This window comes from Condylura cristata, unplaced genomic scaffold (genome assembly GCF_000260355.1).
Source record: "Condylura cristata isolate star-nosed mole 26May11 unplaced genomic scaffold, ConCri1.0 scaffold00015, whole genome shotgun sequence".
Classification (NCBI taxonomy): Eukaryota; Metazoa; Chordata; class Mammalia; order Eulipotyphla; family Talpidae; genus Condylura; species Condylura cristata.
The window spans coordinates 34625129-34644865 of NW_004567116.1; the positions used below are offsets into that span (position 1 = coordinate 34625129).

The 19737-nt window shown below is 52.6% G+C and overlaps 2 protein-coding genes across 11 annotated transcripts in view; one reads left to right on the forward strand and one right to left on the reverse strand.

Annotated features, from left to right (window-relative positions):
• Nucleotides 1–880: 880 nt before the first annotated feature.
• Nucleotides 881–6992, forward strand: LOC101619845 (NADH-cytochrome b5 reductase 2). 5 transcript variants are annotated; one of them, XM_012725742.1, is made up of 9 exons: nucleotides 881–940; nucleotides 1302–1442; nucleotides 1649–1721; nucleotides 2298–2404; nucleotides 2636–2765; nucleotides 3295–3378; nucleotides 4061–4146; nucleotides 5572–5671; nucleotides 6553–6992. In XM_012725742.1, exons 1-9 carry the CDS (start codon nucleotides 920–922, stop codon nucleotides 6723–6725), a joined length of 915 nt encoding a protein of 304 aa, XP_012581196.1. In that variant the 5' UTR covers nucleotides 881–919; the 3' UTR covers nucleotides 6726–6992. The 5 variants fall into 5 exon arrangements, with proteins under 5 accessions (XP_012581196.1, XP_012581194.1, XP_012581193.1 ...); XM_012725739.1 differs by lacking the exon at nucleotides 881–940 and adding an exon at nucleotides 952–1166; XM_004683088.2 differs by lacking the exon at nucleotides 881–940 and having other exon boundaries at nucleotides 952–1442.
• Nucleotides 6993–9628: 2636 nt separating this feature from the next.
• PPFIBP2 (PTPRF interacting protein, binding protein 2 (liprin beta 2)) overlaps nucleotides 9629–19737 on the reverse strand; it is a 131473-nt gene continuing 121364 nt past the window's right edge. For 5 of the 6 annotated variants that reach the window (XM_012725568.1, XM_012725569.1, XM_012725566.1 and 2 more), the window contains 9 exons: nucleotides 18169–18319; nucleotides 17423–17534; nucleotides 17094–17182; nucleotides 16660–16782; nucleotides 15323–15448; nucleotides 14510–14698; nucleotides 13325–13495; nucleotides 11158–11223; nucleotides 9629–10063 (listed from right to left, as the gene is read on the reverse strand). In XM_012725568.1, coding sequence (XP_012581022.1) covers nucleotides 9995–10063; nucleotides 11158–11223; nucleotides 13325–13495; nucleotides 14510–14698; nucleotides 15323–15448; nucleotides 16660–16782; nucleotides 17094–17182; nucleotides 17423–17534; nucleotides 18169–18319 — 1096 coding nt within the window. In that variant the 3' untranslated portion in view covers nucleotides 9629–9994. Of the gene's footprint in view, nucleotides 10064–11157; nucleotides 11224–12736; nucleotides 13496–14509; nucleotides 14699–15322; nucleotides 15449–16659; nucleotides 16783–17093; nucleotides 17183–17422; nucleotides 17535–18168; nucleotides 18320–19737 lie in introns of those variants that run through there. The other variant, XM_004683089.2, reaches the window with a different exon arrangement.

A 19737-nucleotide genomic window follows, 5' to 3' on the forward strand; every position in this document is an offset into this window, starting at 1 on the left:
AACTCAGTGAAGCCATGGGTACAAATCTGAGCAGGCTTCCCACCCCTCCCTCTCCCCCCCCCAAAGAAACTCCATGAGAAATAAGCATATTAAAGCTGTTCAACCTCCTTAGCAGCTAGGTAATGAAACTCAAAAATTAAAATGCCTGACAATAATATACCAGCACTGGCAGATCTTAGACACTAAGCAAGTTTGGGTTTGGCTGGGACTCTGTTCCTTCACTTCTGTCTCACTCTCGCCCAGGAGACTGGGATTCATCTTTGCCGCTGGGTGTAGACTGATGGGGAGTGAGGGCTGGGTGAGGGCTGGTACCAAGGTTCTGAAATGCTTGGTAAAGAGCAGTCGTAACTGTCTACACCTGCCATTTGCCTCCTCTTGTCTAGTGCTTTGACTTTTCTTCCTCTCCCAGTGATGAATGAAAGAACTAATGAATGAATGAATGGACACTGCGAGTGAATGTCTTCTTTAACCCCACTTCCTGTCCTCCCCATCACCCCCAAACACACACACATACCCCGCCAGGGACGGACAGTCTCTCTGAATTATACTAAATTCCCATCGAGGGAGTTCTCTGCCCTGGTGGTTCCGAGCGTGGGGGGAGAGGACCCGGATGGAGAAGGGGCCACGGAAGAAACAGGGGAAGCCCCCAGTTCCGTGTCGGGTCCCAGCAGCCGGGAGGCCCCGGGATCCCCGACGCTGGGGTCAGGGCAGGAGCCCACTCAGTCCACAAGAAAACCTCGCTGAGCTGGAGCCTCGGGCTCAGCCGTGGGACTCTCCCACGCATTCGCCTTTCCCGGCGTCTCCCCGCGGCGGGTCTGGGAGGCAGCGGGGTGGGCTGGGCGGAGCTGCAGGGAGGCGCCCGCGAGACTGGGCTGGGGGAGACGCGCACCGGCCATCCGGCAGGTCGCAATTGGACGACATGTTCGGCATTTCATTCCGGGTAGGATCCCGGCGGCGGGACGGCCGGGACTGGAGAAGCCTGAGCAGGCAGCAGGGGAAGTTCGATGGGGCCCTCGGAGCTGGAGTGGGGGGCGAGGGCAAGGGTTGGGGGGGACCTGCCGGTCGGGGAGCAGAACAAGACAGGCAGCCAGGTGCCAGAGCTGAGGCTGTGGGGTTCAGTCTGCTTAGTGGCTGGGCTGGGGATGGACGTCCAGAGCCCCAGGCAGGTGGGTACCCCTAGGGTTATCCCACCACTTCTGCCAGGCTTCTTCTTGGGCATTGGGGTGGGGACAGTGTTGCTACACCTGAGAGCTGACCTGCGAGGGAAGGCAGGACTTGATTGTCCCACATTATCCCACCAGGACCCGTCCCTGCTCCTGGCCATCACCATCATTGGGGTCACAGCGCTCCTGTTGGCCCTGAAGAACATGAACTCAAAGAAACAGCTTGTCACCCTACGAGACCCTAACACCAAGTACCCACTGCCCTTGATTGAGAAAGAGGTTAGCCCACCTGCTCCCCTGTGAGTGCGTGAAAGTAGGGGACAGGAGTAGAAGACAGGACCTGGGGGCAGGCATCCATGGCCTGGGATTTACCCCCATGGGTTTGTGCGCTTGTGCGCTGGGAGAGCACCAAGTTCCCTGGCATCCCAGCCGCCCAGCGAGGTTTCTAGAAAGCTGACAGTCTGTGGCTGTTTTCTGTCTTATAGCAAATCAACCACAACACCCGGAGGTTCCGCTTTGGGCTGCCCTCGCCAGACCATGTCCTGGGGCTTCCTGTAGGTAAGCGGGGCTTGACATCATCACCAGGACTGGGGCCTTGTACAGCTGTGCATTCTGCTCTATCAGAAACATAACTGAGGTATGAAGGTGGTTCTGAAGGCTCTCGGAGCCACGAGAGCCCACCGTCCTTTCTCATCGTTCAATTTGGCCTGACACAAAAATGATTATCTCAGTGAGTGACAACAAGTGAATTTAGGGTTAGAGGTCTAATCTTGCTGAACAACATTGGACAAGTCCCTCAACATCTCTGAGCTTGTCTATAAATAGGGTTTTGTTCTGCCTGATGACTGGATGTGGGTTTTCAGCAGGGACTGCAGAGCCAGAGTACCAGCCACAGCTGTCCTGGAATTCCAAGTTACCCTGTTTCTAGTCTCTAATACCACCTGACAGTTGTTCAGGCTGAAGTGGAAAACCTCTGCTAAGCCCAAACTTAGGGATCCAGGCTTCTACAAACTGCTTGTTTGGCCCTCCTACAAGACCCCATAGTGCTCTGCATCCCGAATCTGTCCTTTATGGGAATCCTGGGGCTCGTTACATTGCCCTTGCTCAGATCTGACATTTCATGCCTTTCTGTAGGTAACTATGTCCGTCTCTTGGCCACAATTGATGATGCTTTGGTTGTCCGGGCTTACACACCTGTGTCCAGTGATAATGACCGAGGTTTTGTGGACTTAATTATAAAGGTGAATAATCCCTGCCACGCTTAGCTGCCTTACCCACACCAGCCTGGGCAGGGCTTTCTGACACTGATAATCTGGTGGTTTCTGCAGGGACTGCTGACAGCAGCAGTGAGTGTAGAGAGCTCCACGTGGTTTCCAGCAGCAGATGCATTCTTGAATTATGTGCAGCTGTGAATCAAGTTGAGTGCACCATCAGGTTTGATGGTGTGGAAATCAAGCTGCCTTGTTTTTCAGGTCTACTTCAAAAATATACACCCCAGACATCCAGAAGGGGGAAAAATGACTCAGTACTTGGACAACATGAAAATTGGGGATACCATCCTTTTTCAAGGGCCAGTTGGGCGCCTGTTCTACAGTGAACCAGGTATTGGGAGGTTCATAGTGGGCCTCCAGGAGCAGGAAGCTTCCTGCAATGGCCCTATTGTTCAAGAAAACTCCTCAGATTTGCGTTATATAATGGGTTCATACACTCATGCACACATCCAGTTCCAAAGGTTCGGGGAACAATTTGCTTTTTCTTTATTATCGCTGTATGTCCAGCAAAACGCCTGACAGTTCAGAGCTGTCGTAAGCTGAAGAATGGATGTATGGGCGCAGCACCTACTCATTGATGAATTTACTCCTTCACTGTGGTGGGCGGAGAGCGAGCTGTGAGATTTCATATTAGCCTCTGTGTCTTCCTTCTTCCTCAGGAAAGGTCCAGTGATTCCCTGAGGAATCATTGTGCAACTGGGCTGGCCCAAGAAGCCATCCTGGCCTGCTCCTGTGTCTTAAAATGGCACAGTTTCATCCTCAGAAGGCCTGGCCTCCTGGGGGCCCCAGGGAAAGCTGGCGATCTTCTGCAGGCTCTCAGACAAAAGCTACAGAAGTCACCAGTATCCTCTATGTTTCAGGAAAGTTTTCAATGAAGCCAAACAAAATGAGTCAACCAGAAATCAAATTGGTTCAACACTTGGGAATGATTGCCGGTGGCACAGGTAAGAGGGTTAGGGTGTACCCAGAAACCTTTTTGACTTTAGAGGCATTTGCTCCTGGAAGGACTGATGTGAGCTTCCGTCCCTGACTGTTTTAGATGTGAATACAGGTCAGTGATGGCCTTAAAGCTGACCCTGTTCTCCCTGCTCTCCTGACCAACATGAGAGCTACCCCAGGAGCCATTTCAGGGGTTCCCAGATTTACTTCAAGCCTGACTCCCCATCTCTTGAACACACACACACACACACACACACAAAAGAGAGAGAGAGCAGACATGTAAGGAGACCTACAATGAGTCTAGAACCATCATCAGCACTTTTTGAAAAGTGCTGTCATTAATATCTTTGCCATGAATTCTGTTTTGTAGTAAGGACCCTGCAGAGCTCAGACTCGTCTTGACTCTCCCTGGTCAGACTTTAGTGAGGGAGGGAGCTGGGTGTGCAGCACAGTTCTGGTTCCACAACCAGTTCTTTCATCTTGCCATCTGAAAAGTGGAAAAGGCTTTTGATGTGTTATTGCATTCAGAGGAGAAACCAAAATGTAGGGCAGTTTCCCACCTTCAGTTTGGGGTACAGGAGTAAGAAAGGAGAGTCAGGGCCAGGGGGTGCTGGGAAGCTACTCCAGACCAGGGGCGGCGGGCGTCAAAGGAGCAGCCAGCCTCCAGCCGCGCTGACTGTGTTCCAGGCATCACGCCCATGCTGCAGCTCATCCGCCACATCACCAGGAACCCCGGGGACAGCACTACAGTGTCCCTCCTCTTCGCCAATCAGGTCAGTTCTGCGGAGCCGTCCTGAGGGGGTAGGGTGGGATGGACCGCGTCTGAGTAGCTCTGCGTTCACGGACCCCCGACTGAGGTTGCTGCTAGGGCCCATGGCTGTGGGAGGCTGGGCCCAACTTGGTCACCAGTTGCAGCCCCAGGCGTGAGTCCAGGCCTGTGCTCCCACTTTTTTCCTAAAGTTCTCCAACCAGTCTTAAGCAGCTTTCTTTCCCTCTTAATACATGGTTCTATGTTTTTGTAAGTATAAAATCATAGCCTAGCAGCTCTTAGTGGAAGTTTCAGAAAGTACAGAAGCATGCAAGTATTTACATTTCACTTATGTTGTGTCTGTTTTCTACACATGCTGTATATTTACACTTACCTACATATATTTCGTAGTGTGTTTTCCCTCAACATTACCACATAGGCCTGTCCTTTTCATTAAACTGTTTTTTTTTTTTTTTTAAGATTTATTTATTTGTGCTTACAGAAATGGGGTACAGGCCAGAGGCTCAGGGGCAGTGAGTGTCTTCACCAGAGACAGAGTGGGGAGCAGAACAGGCAGACGGACGAAGTACACTGCTGAGGGGAGCAGCGGGCGGGTCAGGAGAGGTCTGTCACGCCATGTGGTCACCTCCGGGGCAGGCGGGGATCAGACTCATGCGGAAGCGGCTTTAGCTTCTTAGTGCTGTTTTAACCTGCTGCGCCACCAGGGAGGGCCTCATTAAACCATTTTTATAAATGTTTTCATTATGGTCTATATCAAGTTGCACCATAATCTACCAAATCTTACATACACATATTTTGGTTTTTATAGTTATAAATGATAAAGTGATGAAAAACTGTGCAGTGGGTTGATCACTTTTAGACCATTTTCATAAGTAGAATCTCAGGAGTGGGATTAAGCATCCTGAAGTGTTTTGAATCCAGGTCTTCTCTGTCGTGTCTTTCAACCTGTAACACGTTTCTTCTGGATTTGCACCTTTCTCCAAAGGAGTTTCCCATCTTTATTTTCCTGGCCCGTAGCACTCCACAGCTATCCTGTGTTGTGTTAGAGGTGACTGCCTCAGCCCCGCCCGTTCCCTGCAGGGGTCCTGGGCCTGCACCAAGCTCTTCTGGTGGTGTCTGGTGCTGGGACCCAGGTGAGATAGGGGCTGTGTCCTCGCAGTGAAGCCACGTGCCCTGCACAGCCCTGACCTGCCACTGGAGGGCAGTCACCATAGGGCTGACAGTCTCCCTAGTGCCTCCACAGGACAGAAAGTTGGTTGTGCAGATGTGGCTGAGGAACGTTCTCTTTGACCCAGAGTCTTCAGCAAGACCACTCAAGCTTAGTAGAGCACTGGCAGCTTGGCCAGAAATATCCTGACCCAGATGCTTGGTCTGGGAAGGGAGCAGCTGACCCCTTGAGGGGCTCTGCTCCTGTTGCTTTTTTTTCTAGACAGAGGAAGATATCTTGGTGAGAAAAGAGCTAGAAGAAGTTGCCAGAACTCACCCACACCAGTTCAACCTGTGGTACACCCTGGACAGGCCTCCTGCTGGTACGCTCCGCGTTGTGATGGGCCCTCCACTGTGGGCCAGCTCTAGCCCCTGGCCTCCCTAAGGGACTAGTTAGTCCCTGGTTGGTTGGTCGGCTTTTAGGGCTGGGCTTGGGACCCAGGCCTTGGCTCTGTTCCCATATTGGAAATGAGGGATTTGGGTGACCTGCTTACAAGGAAAGTCAGGAGCAGGTGTCTGGGTGACCTGCTTACAAGGAAAGTCAGGAGCAGGTGTCTGATCCTCCATAGCACTCCACCCCACCTAGAACACTGTGGGGGAGGGGAGACACCGAGCATCTGAGTTACCCCAAACACACACCCCCACACTATAGAGGACACCCACTGAGAGCCCTCTGACACAGTGCATCTATACCCGACACCTCACCTGAATAGCAGACCTGCCGTTCTGAACCCCAACCGCGTCCAGCCACCCCCGTGCTCCGTCCGTCCGCTAGGAGCTCACCACTCCGGTTAGCCGGCCTCTCCTGCGGCACGGAGCTGCGCTGCCTTGTCATACAGCTCACTGCCCAGCAGAGGGCGCTGCTGGCCGAGCTGCTCCCAAACCTCAAGGAACAGCCTGTACTGCTGTTCGTAGATTCCACCTTAAACTATACATCTGGGTAGCCCTTCACCTCGCTGTCAAGTTCTCCACCTCACCAGGGCTTACAGCAATCAGGCATCAGCCAGGGGTGTCAGACTCCCAACAGGGAGCCTGTGACCAGGTCCATCAAGTCCTCTACTTCCTGGCTTTATGCAGAAAACTATAATGCAAACGTCCTAGCCTGCAGAAAAGCCTTGCCTCCCTCTCCCTGGCAAGGAGGGAGGTCGGGGGTCAGAAGTCAGGGGCTCTACCTAGCACCCTCACAGTTTTTCTCTTCTTTCAGACTGGAGTTACAGTTCTGGTTTCATTACCTCCGACATGATCAAGGAGCACCTCCCTCCCCCCGAGAAATCCCCACTCATCCTGGTATGCGGCCCACCGCCCATGATTCACTCCGCCGCCCACCCGAGCCTGCAGAAACTGGGCTATACCAAGGACATGATCTTCATCTATTAACACTACTCCTGCGTCTAGCAATTTTGCTTGGTCCCCTTCATCTGTTTAAAGTGAGTTCGACTTTCCTGTTAAACTGGAGTGTGTTCAAAAATGTCATGTAAAGCACCCTCAGGCACTCCTGTTTCCTGTATGAGCCTGAGAAGAAGAGTTCGAGGGGCTGGAGACAATGTGGCTTCTGAAGCCCTTCGGTTTGAGGAGACTTCGAGGAAACCGTTTCAATATATTTTTTCCCCCATAGTTTAACGAAATAAACCAGTACAAAGCAGATAACCCATGAGGTGTGGCTCTCTGGGGAACCCACGAGGTAGGTAGAAGGCCTTTTAGCCTGCCCTGCATTTAACTTGGTTTGTGTGCATCCAGTCAGAAGTGGCAAATGTGCCAAGGAAGAATTCCAGAAAAATCTTTGCAGTGTCATGTCAGCTCCTAATAATCTCCAGAGTTCTACTTTTAAGGTCAGACCTATTGAAAGACGCTTCTCTTGTGGGAGGCCCTTCCAATGGGAATCAGGACAGTAAACCTACAGGGGAGGTGGACCCCAGGCACCCTACACAAGGAAAATGAAGGCAAGATATACTCTAAAGGCCTTGGTCAGTTCTGGTGTCTCAGGGTTAGAGTGGTTACACACAGAAACTCCTGAACATGGCAACCAAATTAGATCCAGAAGTTCTTCCTTCAGCCCTTCATATCACTAAGCCCAAAGGATCCGAGTGACCGTGGGTGCTGTCCGTGGCCAGGACGCTGCTTTGTGGGTGTGAGCCACAAACGGCTTCTGCACTTGAAATGCTCTATTTCTCATCAAAAGCCAGATTCTCTGGGGAGTTTGTTCTTCATACCACAGGTGAGGAAACAGGCTCAGAGTGGAAACTGTGCCCAGTTGCTCAGCCAAATAGGTGGCAGAGCTGGGCGTCTGGACTTGGTCTGTTTTATTCCAAGGTGTATTTAAAACTGGTACAGTAGCAGCCTGCTAGGACTCGATTTCTTCCTAGTGGAAACTGTGCTTAGCTGTGTGTGAGGCAAGGAGAGGAGCTGGGATCCAGGAGAGTGGACACCTCAGCTCTAGAGAGCTCAAATTCAGTTGTGTGGAGTATCCACAAGGTGGCCTGACAATGACCTTTCAGAGGGCCGCCGAGGGGGGCTGGGGAGACAGCACATGCTCATCATCCACCCGCAAAGGGTGTCCCCTAAATGCCCTCACAGGGGCACCCTGAATAAGCTCCTACAGATATGTTTTTTGAACAGACATCTCTCCACGCTTGTCCCCTGCTTTAACACCCGCTGCTCTCACTAGCTCCCCCACCTGGCCACACTGTGTCTCCAGGATAAATGCCAGAGACCTTTCTTGACCTGGCTCAGCGATTTTTCCTTCCCTGAGGTGCTTTCCCTAGCCCAGTTCTTTGCTCCAGTGGCTCCTCATTGGAGGCAGTTTTTCCCCTTCGGGAACATCCAGCAAGGGCCTGAGATATTTTTGCTTGTTACTAGAGGAGTACTACTGTGGTCTGAAGGGCTCCCCGGGAACAGTGGGGACACTGCTCAGCACCCCACAGCACACGCACAGCCCTTCACCGTGACTGTTCAGTCCCAGAGGACAACAGTGAGGGTGCAGGGCCACAGAGAAGCTGCTCTTGTCTGGCCAACTTTGACACAACTTAGGATGTGCAGGCCTGTTCGAGCCCATTGGCCTGGAGTGCCCAATTCATCTTTCAGAATGAAGTATCTCCTCTGAGTTTCTTCAGTTGCTGCCCATTGCCCTCCACTGAAAATGGCCGCTTGCTCTCTCGGACTGGAGAGATTTCTGTTGGAGCCTCTAAAACACTGAGCACACTGTAATTTGGGGGAGATCTGGCCTCCCCAACTGGACTGTCTGCCCCCTCACCCAGGGGCTCGCCTGTGTCTTTAGGTCTCCTCAGCCCAGCACAGAAGGCCCTTACCATGAACACATGAAGGAGCGGTGGGTGGGCCTAGGGCTGTGGATCTCCTGAGCAGTGTGAAGACCAGGACAGGGTCTGCTCTCTGTGCAGGCGGCAGCCCACAGCAGGCATTTGGAGTTTGGGCCAGGGGCGGGGGTTGAGGGAGAAGTGATGAGTGATTTAGGTGAGCTGGGATATGCCTGGGCTCAGGGGCAGGCATCGCTATGGGACCCAGGACCTTCAACCCAAACAGGGAAAGGCCGGGGCTGGTTATGAGGCAGGCTTATGAAGGCTGGTATTGAGAAGGACCTTGCATGTAAACTAAGGCATGAAGATTCTAACTCCAATCTGGTGATTCCAGAAGCAAGGAGTTCTTAGCAGAAGGGTTGACATGCTTAAAATAGTGTTTTGGGATGGTCATGCTGGGGGTGGGGCAGCAAACATGGAGGGAAATAACTGGAAAGGTGAGGGACCCGGTAGGAGACCAGCTGTGGAAATGAGAAGAGAGGTGAGGCCTGAATCAGAGCCTCAGGGAGGACAGGGAGTGGGGAGGTGCTGAAGGGTAAGGCTGATGGGGAGTGGGCTGTAGCGCTGGGGTTTGGTGGTGTCTCTTCCTCCAGCTCCCAGCACAAGCTCCCTGGGAAGACAAAGCTGGCCTGGAAATGTTGATTCGTGGTGACCACTGGGGGGCGCTATTTGACCAGCCAATTGATCTGAAGGAACAATTGCCCGTTCAGTGCCTCAGCTCTGTGAAGGCCTGTGGGTGTTGGGGATGTCTGAGCTGGGCGGTGAGGCTGGGAGGTCAGCCTGGGGCTGTACAGGTCAGAGTGGATTAAGGGCAGTGTCCCCACCCCTAAATGCCCTCACTCTGGCCAGATTCTTGTGAATGGAAATGCCAAAGGAGCCCAGGAGGGGGCTCCCTCTTACCCTTGCCCCCCAGCTCTTCACCAAAGAACATTCAGAGAACAGTTTTCAGAACATTTTTTCCCATGGAGCTTTTATGAATTCAGAGCCCTGCTCTTGGTGAAGGATCCTTCCAGCCGCCCCAGGAATAGCTGCGCCATCAGGTTCGTGCTGGTATCTCATTTCCCTCCCACAAAAGTGCTCTGCTGTCCACTTATAAAAGTACAAAAGGTATAAAAGTACAGTGAAGAGCGTGGCACGGTGGACACGCAGGGACGCTGGGGCCACTTCCTGGACGTCTGACCCTCAGCTCTGCTCCACGCTGGTTGGCACGATGTTGGAGATGCCCCACCAGCCCCCGCAGCCTGGACCTCACGGCGGCCGTGTGCCAGTCCCCGCTGGAGCAGACACTGGGGGCCCCCCACACGTGCCTCTCTGGGCTCTCAGCCATGAAGAAGTTCATCTCCAGTCCTCAGAGTTGGGCGTGACCAGGCAGGCGTTCAGCAGCTGGTCCTGGCTCAGCATCGTCTGAAAGGACAGCCGAGGGGGCAGCTGAACAGGGCTCTGGGCCAGGCTGCCCTGCGGCAGCTGCCGGAGGCAGAGGGCACTAGGTGTGGCTCTGGCTGACACCGGTGCCCTGTAAGTATTCGGTGTCTTCAGGACCCCATGTACCGGGTCAGAATAAACAGCACTATCAAGATCAAAATAAATGGCTCATACCTTAGAGCTTAAAGTTGACAGTTAAGGGCATAAAAGGCCTAGCAGAGGCGATAAAAATAAATGGGTTCATTTCTATGTATGAGTCAAGAAAAAAACTGAATGAAAGTGATCTTGTTTGGATTCAGGGAGACCCCCAACTTGGGCTTGGATACAGCCTTCTTTATGTGCCCCAGTAAGTCAACAAGCCAAGGACGATGACATGGGGCCTTCCTGTGGACACATGCTATAGCCAGTGAGCCCAGGAATAAGGAACAGGGCCTCATAAGTGCAGTTCCCGGTGGCTGGCCTCACCCTGCCAGCTCTGATCAGTCCACGAGTCTTGCAAGGATATTAGCTTCCTTAGCCAAGGCTCGGGAAAGTGACTTGCCAGAGACCCCAGTGCTATTAAGAGGCAAAGGCAGGACTTGATCAGATCAGCCTCACTCGAGGGCAGCCCCTCCTTTCCCTGCCCCCCGCCCCCATGAAAACTAAGCTTCCCTTTCCTCGGTGCTCCCATCCTCCTGTGATTAATTTGGCTTCACTGGACATGTCAGGATGCATATGGGAAATACCTGTGTCTCACAGGCAGAACAGGGTCTACTGGGTCAGAGAGGCCTGGGTTTTGGACTAACTAGGCAGGAGCCCAGAGCTGTGGAGCATCTGGGTCTCCTCAACAGCTACTAGACTGGGAAGAGCATCTGAGACCCAGAACACTTTAGCTGGCCCAGCAATAGGCCAATATAAGGCCTCTAGGCTACTTTGTGCCTTAGGGTCAAGCTCAAGATTTGGCCCCTGCAGACCATCCTTTGGTCTCCTCAGTGCCCCAGGCTCTGGGTATGGGACACAGTTTGCTCTAGGACTTGAGCACCATTTACCCAACTCCCCTGCCCCTGTCCAACTATGGGAGAGGGTCAACGTCCTACCGTGAGGCGGTGAATGTCTTGGGAGAGGAGCCCTATCTGCGTCACAGTGCCTTCCGAGGGTGCCATCTGTAAAACGGCGGCAGCCCAGTCAGCTCACGTGGCTCCTGGTTTGCCCTGGAGGCAGGCATGCAAGACCTGCCCTGCTCAGGCAGCCCTCCGGGGGGCCAGGCAAGGAGTGGGCCAGGATGGCCCCAGCACATGCTGCATCTGTCCAGAGCACAGGCTGGGTGTCAGCACCCCATGCTGCCATGCACACTCTCCTGGGCCCTGCTCGGCCTCAGCACCACAGCAGCAGGCCAGATAGGCTGACGGGAGCAGCGCTCTAGCCCATGATTACGCTCCAGCTTCTTCCAGGGAACAGCAGCAGCAATGAAAGCCTTCAGGATGAGCACACTGACTTTCTGGGACCAATAGGTCCCCAGGGGGTGGCACCCGGGTGTTGGCACAAGCAGGCATCTGGACATCCTCAAGGAGCTGCTAGTGGAGAATGCTCACCACCAGGGCCTCCCTCTCCTCCTCGGGTAACACTAGCCCATTCCCTCTTCCCTAAGCCTATTCAGCCAGTGGATTGGGAAGCCTCATGTGATAGCACTGGATAGCACTGGACCCACAGGGCAGACATCTTGCTTGAGGCTGTGTACGAAATTAGTGATGTTAACGACTCCATGCAGGTTTGAAAACAGGCACATGCAGTCTGTCACCAGGATGTGACAGGCACAAAGGGACAAAGCCTGCCCTGGGACCCCACAAGCACTGCCCAGTGTCTGCCCGGGAACACCTGCCATTCAATGGTGCTGGACCCTGGCATCAGAGGCCAGCTGGCCGGCTTGTCCATCTCTCCCCGGAGTGGCCGTCAGAAGAGGCCATGGCCTGGGCTTACGGGCTGTGCCTGTGGCTGCTGGTAGTCTAAGGAGCAAATCTTCTCTGACTCTCTGTCCAGGTCAGAATTCGAGCTCCCTTAGTGAGGCGTCAGGCCCGGCCCTATCTGCCAGATGGTTGGGCTGCGTTTAGGAGACCCAGGGGACCAGTGGAGCCAAAAGGCTGTTCTGGGGCCAACTGGAATCTCCATAGCAGGCGCTGGTCTGGCCAGGTGTGCCTCTCCCTCAGTCCTCGCCAGACAGAGCCCACCTGGAAAATCCATTATCAGTTACTCAGCCCCCAGATCAGAGGGCAGGTCTACTCCAGCTGGTTGGCACAGACAGACCAGCCTGCGTGGTTAGTAGACCCTGCAGCTGCCTCCATCACAGAGACACTGGCAAGACCCATGGAAGGACACAGGGGCCTTCCTGCAGAGCCAGCTGCCGTCACCCACCACCCCTTCACTACATGACTGGTGCCATGAAATGGAGGCCCGCTCTAGGGTCCCCCAACATGGCCTACGGTCAGGATGGGTGTGACACAAGGTTCCCCTGAGCGTCACAGAGAGAGGTGGAGCCTGAGGCTGGACAAGGCCAGAGGCCCCCTCCGAAGGAGAAGGCCCCCTACCCTGTGCCCCTGATCCACATCGCTTGTCAAATCCTGAGAGCGGGCGTGATGCCGTCGGCTCTCAAGCTGCACGGTGTGCAGAATTCCACCTCCAGATGTGCCCTCTCTGTTCCTCCGCATGTTCAAAGATAGGCCGCACTGTTCATTTTCTACATAAATACTGATTTTATTGCAAGAAGCAGCGCCTCTGTAGTAAGGCACGACACATTTCGCCGTCTCCGTGGCAGAGAGCCCTGCTGTGTCCCCTCGATCACAACCCTGACCTGTGGCCAAAGGCCCAACTGATTGCCCCTCAACTGATGTGTGATGGAGGGAGCTGAGAGCGGAACCTCTCACGGGATTGTCCGTGGTCTCTTGTGTCCAGGTTCATGTCTTTCCCATTGGGCTGAAGATGGACACGAAGAAACACTTAAAATGTACAAACGTCTGTAAGTGTCTTTCCTCCTGAGTCCACCTTTGGCAACAGTCCCAAACCCTGGTCTCTTAGCAAAGGGGTAATTCCACACCTCAGTCACCCTCAGGCTTCGCAGAGAGAAGGGGTGCGCAGTTGCCGGGGTGTGTTCTGCGAGGCAGGCACGCGTGCAGGAGGAGGATGCAGTTATGTGGTGACACACACAGCGCTAGTAAGGCTCTCGGTGCACAGCACGGGGAGGGGCCAAGGGCATCAGCTAATCTGTCCCACCTGGTCCAGCCCGTCCAGTTCAGGGGCATCCAGGGGGCTGAGGCCCCGGTAGCTACCATAGACCCTGTCGCTGGTGCTGTCACTGGACTCCATCGGGCAAATGTAGTCAGTCGATTCATCAAACTTCTTTTTCCTTATGTTTCCAAAATGGGAAAATCCTAGTTTCCTTGGCTAAAACACAGCAAATGCAAGATTACGAGGAAGAGATCATTAGAACATTGTGTAGATATAACTGATGGTGCACTGAAAGGCAGGCCCAGACGGACAGGAATAAGGCCACTGCTCCGAGAAAGACTCTTAACAAAACAGAGCCCCTGGAAGCAATTTCTATGCTGGAGAAAGGCATGGCAGATAAATCATCTCGAGCAGCAGAGCTGCTTCTCCAGGACTGCTGACACTCACGCTGCCTGCTGCCCCCCCGGAGACATTCTTATTTCCCGGTGGTTCTGGGCCTTCCTGGATGATGGCAGCATGGAGGCCCCGCCTCGCCACGGCTGCTGGCCACACACAGGGACGTTCTACCCACCCCGTACCCCCGGGAAGCCACACCTGACAGCCCCTTGTGGCCTTCCTTCTTGCTCCAACTTCACCTGTCCCTGACCACCCCCCAATCCTGCCTGGAGGCGGTCTGTATGTGATGGGTGACTGGCATCACCATATTGCAAGGCACAGGGCCAGCCTAGGCCCCGAGATTCTGAAAGGAGGCATGCAATCTACGAAGGACGTGTTCTGAGGACAGCATACAGTTTAGGCAGGTCAAATGGCCTGCTGGGAATTAGAGCGATGGAGCTGCTCCTTGGGCAACATCTTGACAGCTGTGTGCTGGCCAGCTTGGCCCAAGGCCCCATGGTACTGTGGCATGCTGACAACCCCGACCCAAGGGGAGCCCAGACTCGGGAACCCTGCTTTGTTAGGTGAGTCAAGGCAGTGTGGATAAAGGAAGTGCTCCTGGCTGCCTGCACAGAGTTTGTGTGTAAAGGAACCTGCACTCTCTACCTTGGACTCGACTGGCCAGAAGCTGGCCTAATGCAGACTGACAGACCGTGAGACCAAACTCCCAAGGCAAAAGTCTAGAGGGCCCAGCTGCTCACAACGGCCTGCTCTGGGCATGCAGCCTGCCACTGCCCACCGTGAGGCAAGAGGGCAGGGCCCCGTGGCTGCCCCAGAGAGGGGCCGGCAACTCACCCGGACTTTGGCAGTGGTGGTCAGTGGGGTGTAAGCTGGGGAGGACATCTTCTCTCGTTTTTCCTGTTCAGCCTCAGGACCAATGAGGGCATTGAACTTGGTGGTTAGGTGACGTCGGAGGAGTGTCTTTTGTGGTGGGATATTGAGAAGCATAGCCAGGGTGTCCCCAGTGAAGCGTGGCTCCAGGATCTAAGGAGAAATCACAGACAAAGCCAATGGTGATGCACGGGGACAGGAGCCCAGGGGGCAGGGACTGAAGCGCACCCATGGGTCTGCTCTGAGCAGACACCGGCACTTTGTGGATGGCCGCCCATGTTCACAGAGCAGCAGAAAACTGTGACCCTGGGAGAAGGCTCCGTCCCGGGTGGGCTCTGAACAACATCCCAGACACCATTCCTTGTTCCCCTCCTGAATCTGCCCCTTGACAGAGCTGAGTGCAGATGGACAGTGGCGTGGACAGCAGGAAGGCGTCTGGCTGCCGCCCCTTGGCCTCCTCAGCCCGTGTCCCTGAGGAGGAGGTGGAGCTGCCCTGGTTAAAGGCCAGTTCTCGGACAATCCTTTTGTCCTGGATGTCTCTGAATCTGCTGCTAGCATTGTCCTTCCAGAAGCCATCTTGTCCCCGTGAGGCATGCTAATCCTCAACCCTAAATGATCAAAATACTTTGAAATGTCAATCTGTACAGTCTATACAAGGATTTCAGAGGAGATACCAATGTTCATTTTTACCAGGATCTATGTCTAGACCTTAAAAAATTGGTTCCTGATAGTTCCGTTTCCACTGAAACAGGGGGTCTAATCCAGAGAGCCACTCACAATAAGACCCCCATGGACGCCACTCCCGCGAAGGTTGGGTGCGTACTCTGCCAGGTCCACGGACCGCAACCACTCCATCACCCTATGGTTGGACCACTGCACGACTTCAGAAGGGGAAAGGTTGCTCTGTGCGAGGGAGAAGAGAGTGAAAAAGTAAGATCTGATAGATCCAGCCGGTCCCATGGGCCCAGCTTCTGTGATAAAGCTGGTCACAGACGCCCTCACGAAGACCCTCACCCCTAGTGACCCAGGCTGTCAGAGCAGCTGCCTATGATCTTTCCTATTTCCTAAGAAATGCCACTCTCTGGGATTCTTGAAGGATCTCCCACACTGACATACCTGATCCCAGGATCCTAACCACTGGTTAATTTTGAGACTAACAAATGATGGTGTCCACGTGACGATTCAACATTAAATACAACAATGCCTCAACGTTAAGAGGCCCATCAATTACAAGGCAAGTGTTTTATAAACACAAGTGCTCCCCGGGGAGGCCAAGTGTTTCAGGAGGGTGCACATTAAGATGCAGGTGCCAGGGGGTGCAGTGGTGAGTGCGGCTGCCTTCTGAGAGGCACATGCCTGAGTGCCTGCAGGGCATCGGGGTCTTCCAAATGCCCGGCTCTGTGCCCGAGGGAAAGATTCAAAACACAGCTGTGAAGAGTGAGAAAGAGATGGCAGGTAGCAGTGGGTGTCTTCTGTCCCCTGGGAAGCTGCATTAATTTTACAGCAGGGGTGGCCGTGGCTCCCAGGAACGTGGGAGTGAGGAATGTGATAGTGCCTCAGCTTTGGCACCCACCGACAACTCCAGGCTCATGGAATATCATCAGGGACTTCTTAGGATTTTTTCTCTAGCAAGACCTTCCTGAACATCCTCTTTGTACATGGGAGGTCAGTTAATAAAATACCTGTAAGTAAGGCGATCTGTTCTGAAATTCCTGATTCCCTATTCTGCTTACCTGACACCCATCTCTCTATTTTGCTCTCCCCTCCGGCTCCTTGGCTCATCTTCTCACCTCCTGTAAGCACCCTGATGGCATTAACAGACTCTGCCCCAGCCCCCACCCCACACTGAATAGACACCATTTCACCTGAAAGACTCTGCCCCACAGTGTGTGTATATCCCCAGTGGAGGTGGGAGCTTGGGGTTCAGTGGCTGTGGTGGGACACAAAGAGCAGACAACAGGAAGACTGGGGCACCATGAAGCACTCCATGCACTTGGGGTACATGGAGCCCCAAGCACCATGGTCCTAAATGCAGAGTTTTATGATGATGACACCTCATCTCCTCACTTGACCTTGCAAGGTCCTGGCTCAGGCTGGCCCTGGCCTCCTCTTACCTCATCTGCAGGTCTCCGGTGCAGGCAGTGGGGGTTGAACTTATTGACATGCAGCACATGAATGGCACATTTGATGCTGAGATGATGTAGCTGACTGGTGACTTTTAAGAAGAGTAGATCATTCTGGAAGAACAAAGATTTGCCTCATGAACCAGCTCCCAAAGTAACAAAACCAAACAAGAACACCCTGAGGTTCCTTCCCAGACCAAACTGGAGTCCACCACATCTCAGGAAGATGCATGTGAGCGCTCCAGCAGCTTTTCTCAGAACAGTGGCTCATGCTCTGTTTTCTGGGATTTCTAGGTGACAAGTAATACCTTAAGACCTTAAGAATACAAAAGAAGAGGTGGACCCACATTTAAAATAGCCACCATGGTGATACCTGAGCATAGCGCTCAAGGGGTTACTGAGATATTGACAGGGAGGACCCTCACCACAGTTAGGTATTGCAGCATTCGCCCGTCAACTCTGGATTCATGAAACTGGTCTTTATACTGGGGTAAGCCAATGTCATCAAGCCAACCTGCAGAAATAGAAAGGAACAGGTGAGTTAGGGCTCATGAAAATGTGGATGCCCTCCCACCACCCCCCGCCCCAAAGTAGCAAATTATCATTCTTGGGTTCCAGTTGTATTCCCACATGGTTTAGTGACCCATCTGCTTTTTTCAAAGACAGCTGTCTTAGAGACACATTCACAGCTGTCTTAGAAACGTTGTCTCCCCTCAGGAGCTGCCAGAAACAGAACAGCTATGCCTGTCCTTACGCGTCACCCAAATGTGGTCTAACAGTGCAGACTTCTCCTCCTGCTTGGTGTTGATGGCTTTCACTGCTAAAACCAGCTTCTTCCTGTGAAGAGGATGCTTAATTCCCAGCTCCTGAAATGGAAAGGTGAAGACTGGAGTGAAGTTCCCACAGGCAAGGCAGGCCGTCGGAGGATGTGTCCGGGTGGAAAGTGGCAACTTTGGGCCACCCTGCTGTGTGTGGGTGTGGGTTCCTATGTACTGGCTACTCATGAGCAACTGTGACCTATTTGCTATCCACAAATTGCAGCAGAACATTCCTTGACTACCTGGGGAGTATAGCTTGTATCACGAGGCAGGCTTGGGGACATCTAGGCTGCTCTTTACGTGACTATCTCATTATGTGACTATCTCCATGGGGGCTCTCAGGATAACTGCCATTGATAACGTCATACACATGGTCACGATGTCCCCTTCCCTGTCCCGTTCCTATCCTACCCTCTGGATCCTATTCCTTGTGCCACTGTCACATGATCAGCCTATATGATTTCAATCAATGGCACAAGAACTTCTGCTCCAGGAGCAGAGCTTCGCCTTGCAAACCTGCTCCACGATGGCTGCATCCCTCATTGTGTTCCTGCTGCAGAGCACAAAAAGTTTCCGTCCCAACAGGTGTGTGTGTGAGCTGGGGTGGGGGAGATGCAGGAGTGAGCAAGCCTGGCCTTGATTTGCAGACAAATGAGAACCTGACCCAGGGCTGGGTCCTTACCTTCTCCATATCCTGAGGCGTAGCTGACAGCAAAGTGTGGCCCGAAGTCACCCACTGCCGGGCGAAGATCACGTACTGAGCCAGACCAAAGTCCTCCAGCCACGTGCACACGCGCTCCGTGCTCCACTGGGCGAAGGGGGCATTGGCGTCACTGGAAGCAGGGAGACAGCAAGTCACTCAGTGGAGAGTCTGGGCACCATGTGACCACAGGGCCTCGTACAAAAGGGACTTGTTTAGTGCACACCTCAAGTCATGGGGTCTTGTCCTACTCTAACACACTCTCTTGGGGTAGATGCTAGTTTCCTGTGATAAGTCCTGGGCTAAATTTCCGATCTGTACTACGAGAGCCTGGGCAGTTAGGAGGTCTCCACGTGCTTCTACATGAGCTCCTGGCCCACGCAAATGTGTCCCAACCCAGGGCCCGGGAGGATGCAGATCCACAGAATAGTCAGGCTTGCAAAAGGATTCAACAGTGTTTTTAGGAAAACCCTCAGATGGCCAGGACAAGGGGGTCAACTGTCTAACATGGAACAACAACAACAACAAAACACCAAAACCCCAAATCTCTATGCAACAACAGCAAATACCTTACTGACTAATGAAACACGAGGGACACTCATGTTATAGTCAGTATTTTGTCAGTACTTGAGAGTAGAGTTACAGCCGGTAGAAGATGAGAGGAAACAAAAATAAGTATCACTGTTACAAAGATAGAAATAAATAAAAGCCATTCTTTTGAGATGATATGACTGCCCATCTAGAAGACCCAAGAGAATGCAGGGAGGTGTCTAGTTACAAATCACACTCACACATGGCTGATAAGACACACAAACAGGTTTCTATAGACCATCAATGCCCAGATGCTAACAATTTGTTCAAGCGACTTAAAAATTCCACTGATGCAACAGGAATTATAAACAGCCTCAGATATGTCTAGAAGGAGTGTGTGGCCCTGTGTAACTGTGTGGGGCAGAGGGGAGGGCATAGGGAGGTGATAACTACAACACTCACCTACACCACATAAAAGAAGACATGAATAAATCAAGAGCTAGATCATGTTCCCAGACAGGATGACTGGGTATTACAAAGCTATCAATTCTTAAGGACATCAATTTTTCATTTAAAGTGTGAATGTAATGGCACAGTCAAAATCCCAACAGAGTCGCTGTGATGGGGTGAAAGTTGACAAGGCAACTTTATATTCATTTTTTTTAAATAAATGGGGATTTATGAAATATGGACAAATTCTTCCAGGAAAGTACCTTAACATAATGGTCAAAAATATTTCTTTTTTTTTTTTTGGAAGCCTGGCTGAGTCGTTCTTAAAGTGAAGAATTCCTTAAAGGGTTGAAACAACACAAAAGCACCATTCTAGAATAAGTTTTGGAGAGTCGTAGAGTCACTCAACACTGCCCACGGTCGCCTGAGTCTGGTTGTAGTAATAATGAGTTGGTGCAGATCCAGGTTTTATGAGTGTTGGAACTTGTAAAATTGTGGGAACTCTCTTTAAATACAAAGTAGTTTAAATCTGGAATTACCAAGGTGACTATTTAGAATGAGGAACTAAAA

What these genes read in the sequence shown, in the direction of transcription:
- LOC101619845 (XM_004683088.2), top strand. Translation starts at nt 1,005, where the DNA reads ATGGGGCCCTCGGAGCTGGAGTGGGGGGCGAGGGCAAGGGTTGGGGGG. An exon ending in TTGTGGACTTAATTATAAAG is followed by an intron (nt 2,405 to 2,635) that starts GTGAATAATCCC and finishes CTTGTTTTTCAG; the next exon opens with GTCTACTTCAAAAATATACA. An exon ending in CCCTCCTCTTCGCCAATCAG is followed by an intron (nt 4,147 to 5,571) that starts GTCAGTTCTGCG and finishes TTTTTTTTCTAG; the next exon opens with ACAGAGGAAGATATCTTGGT.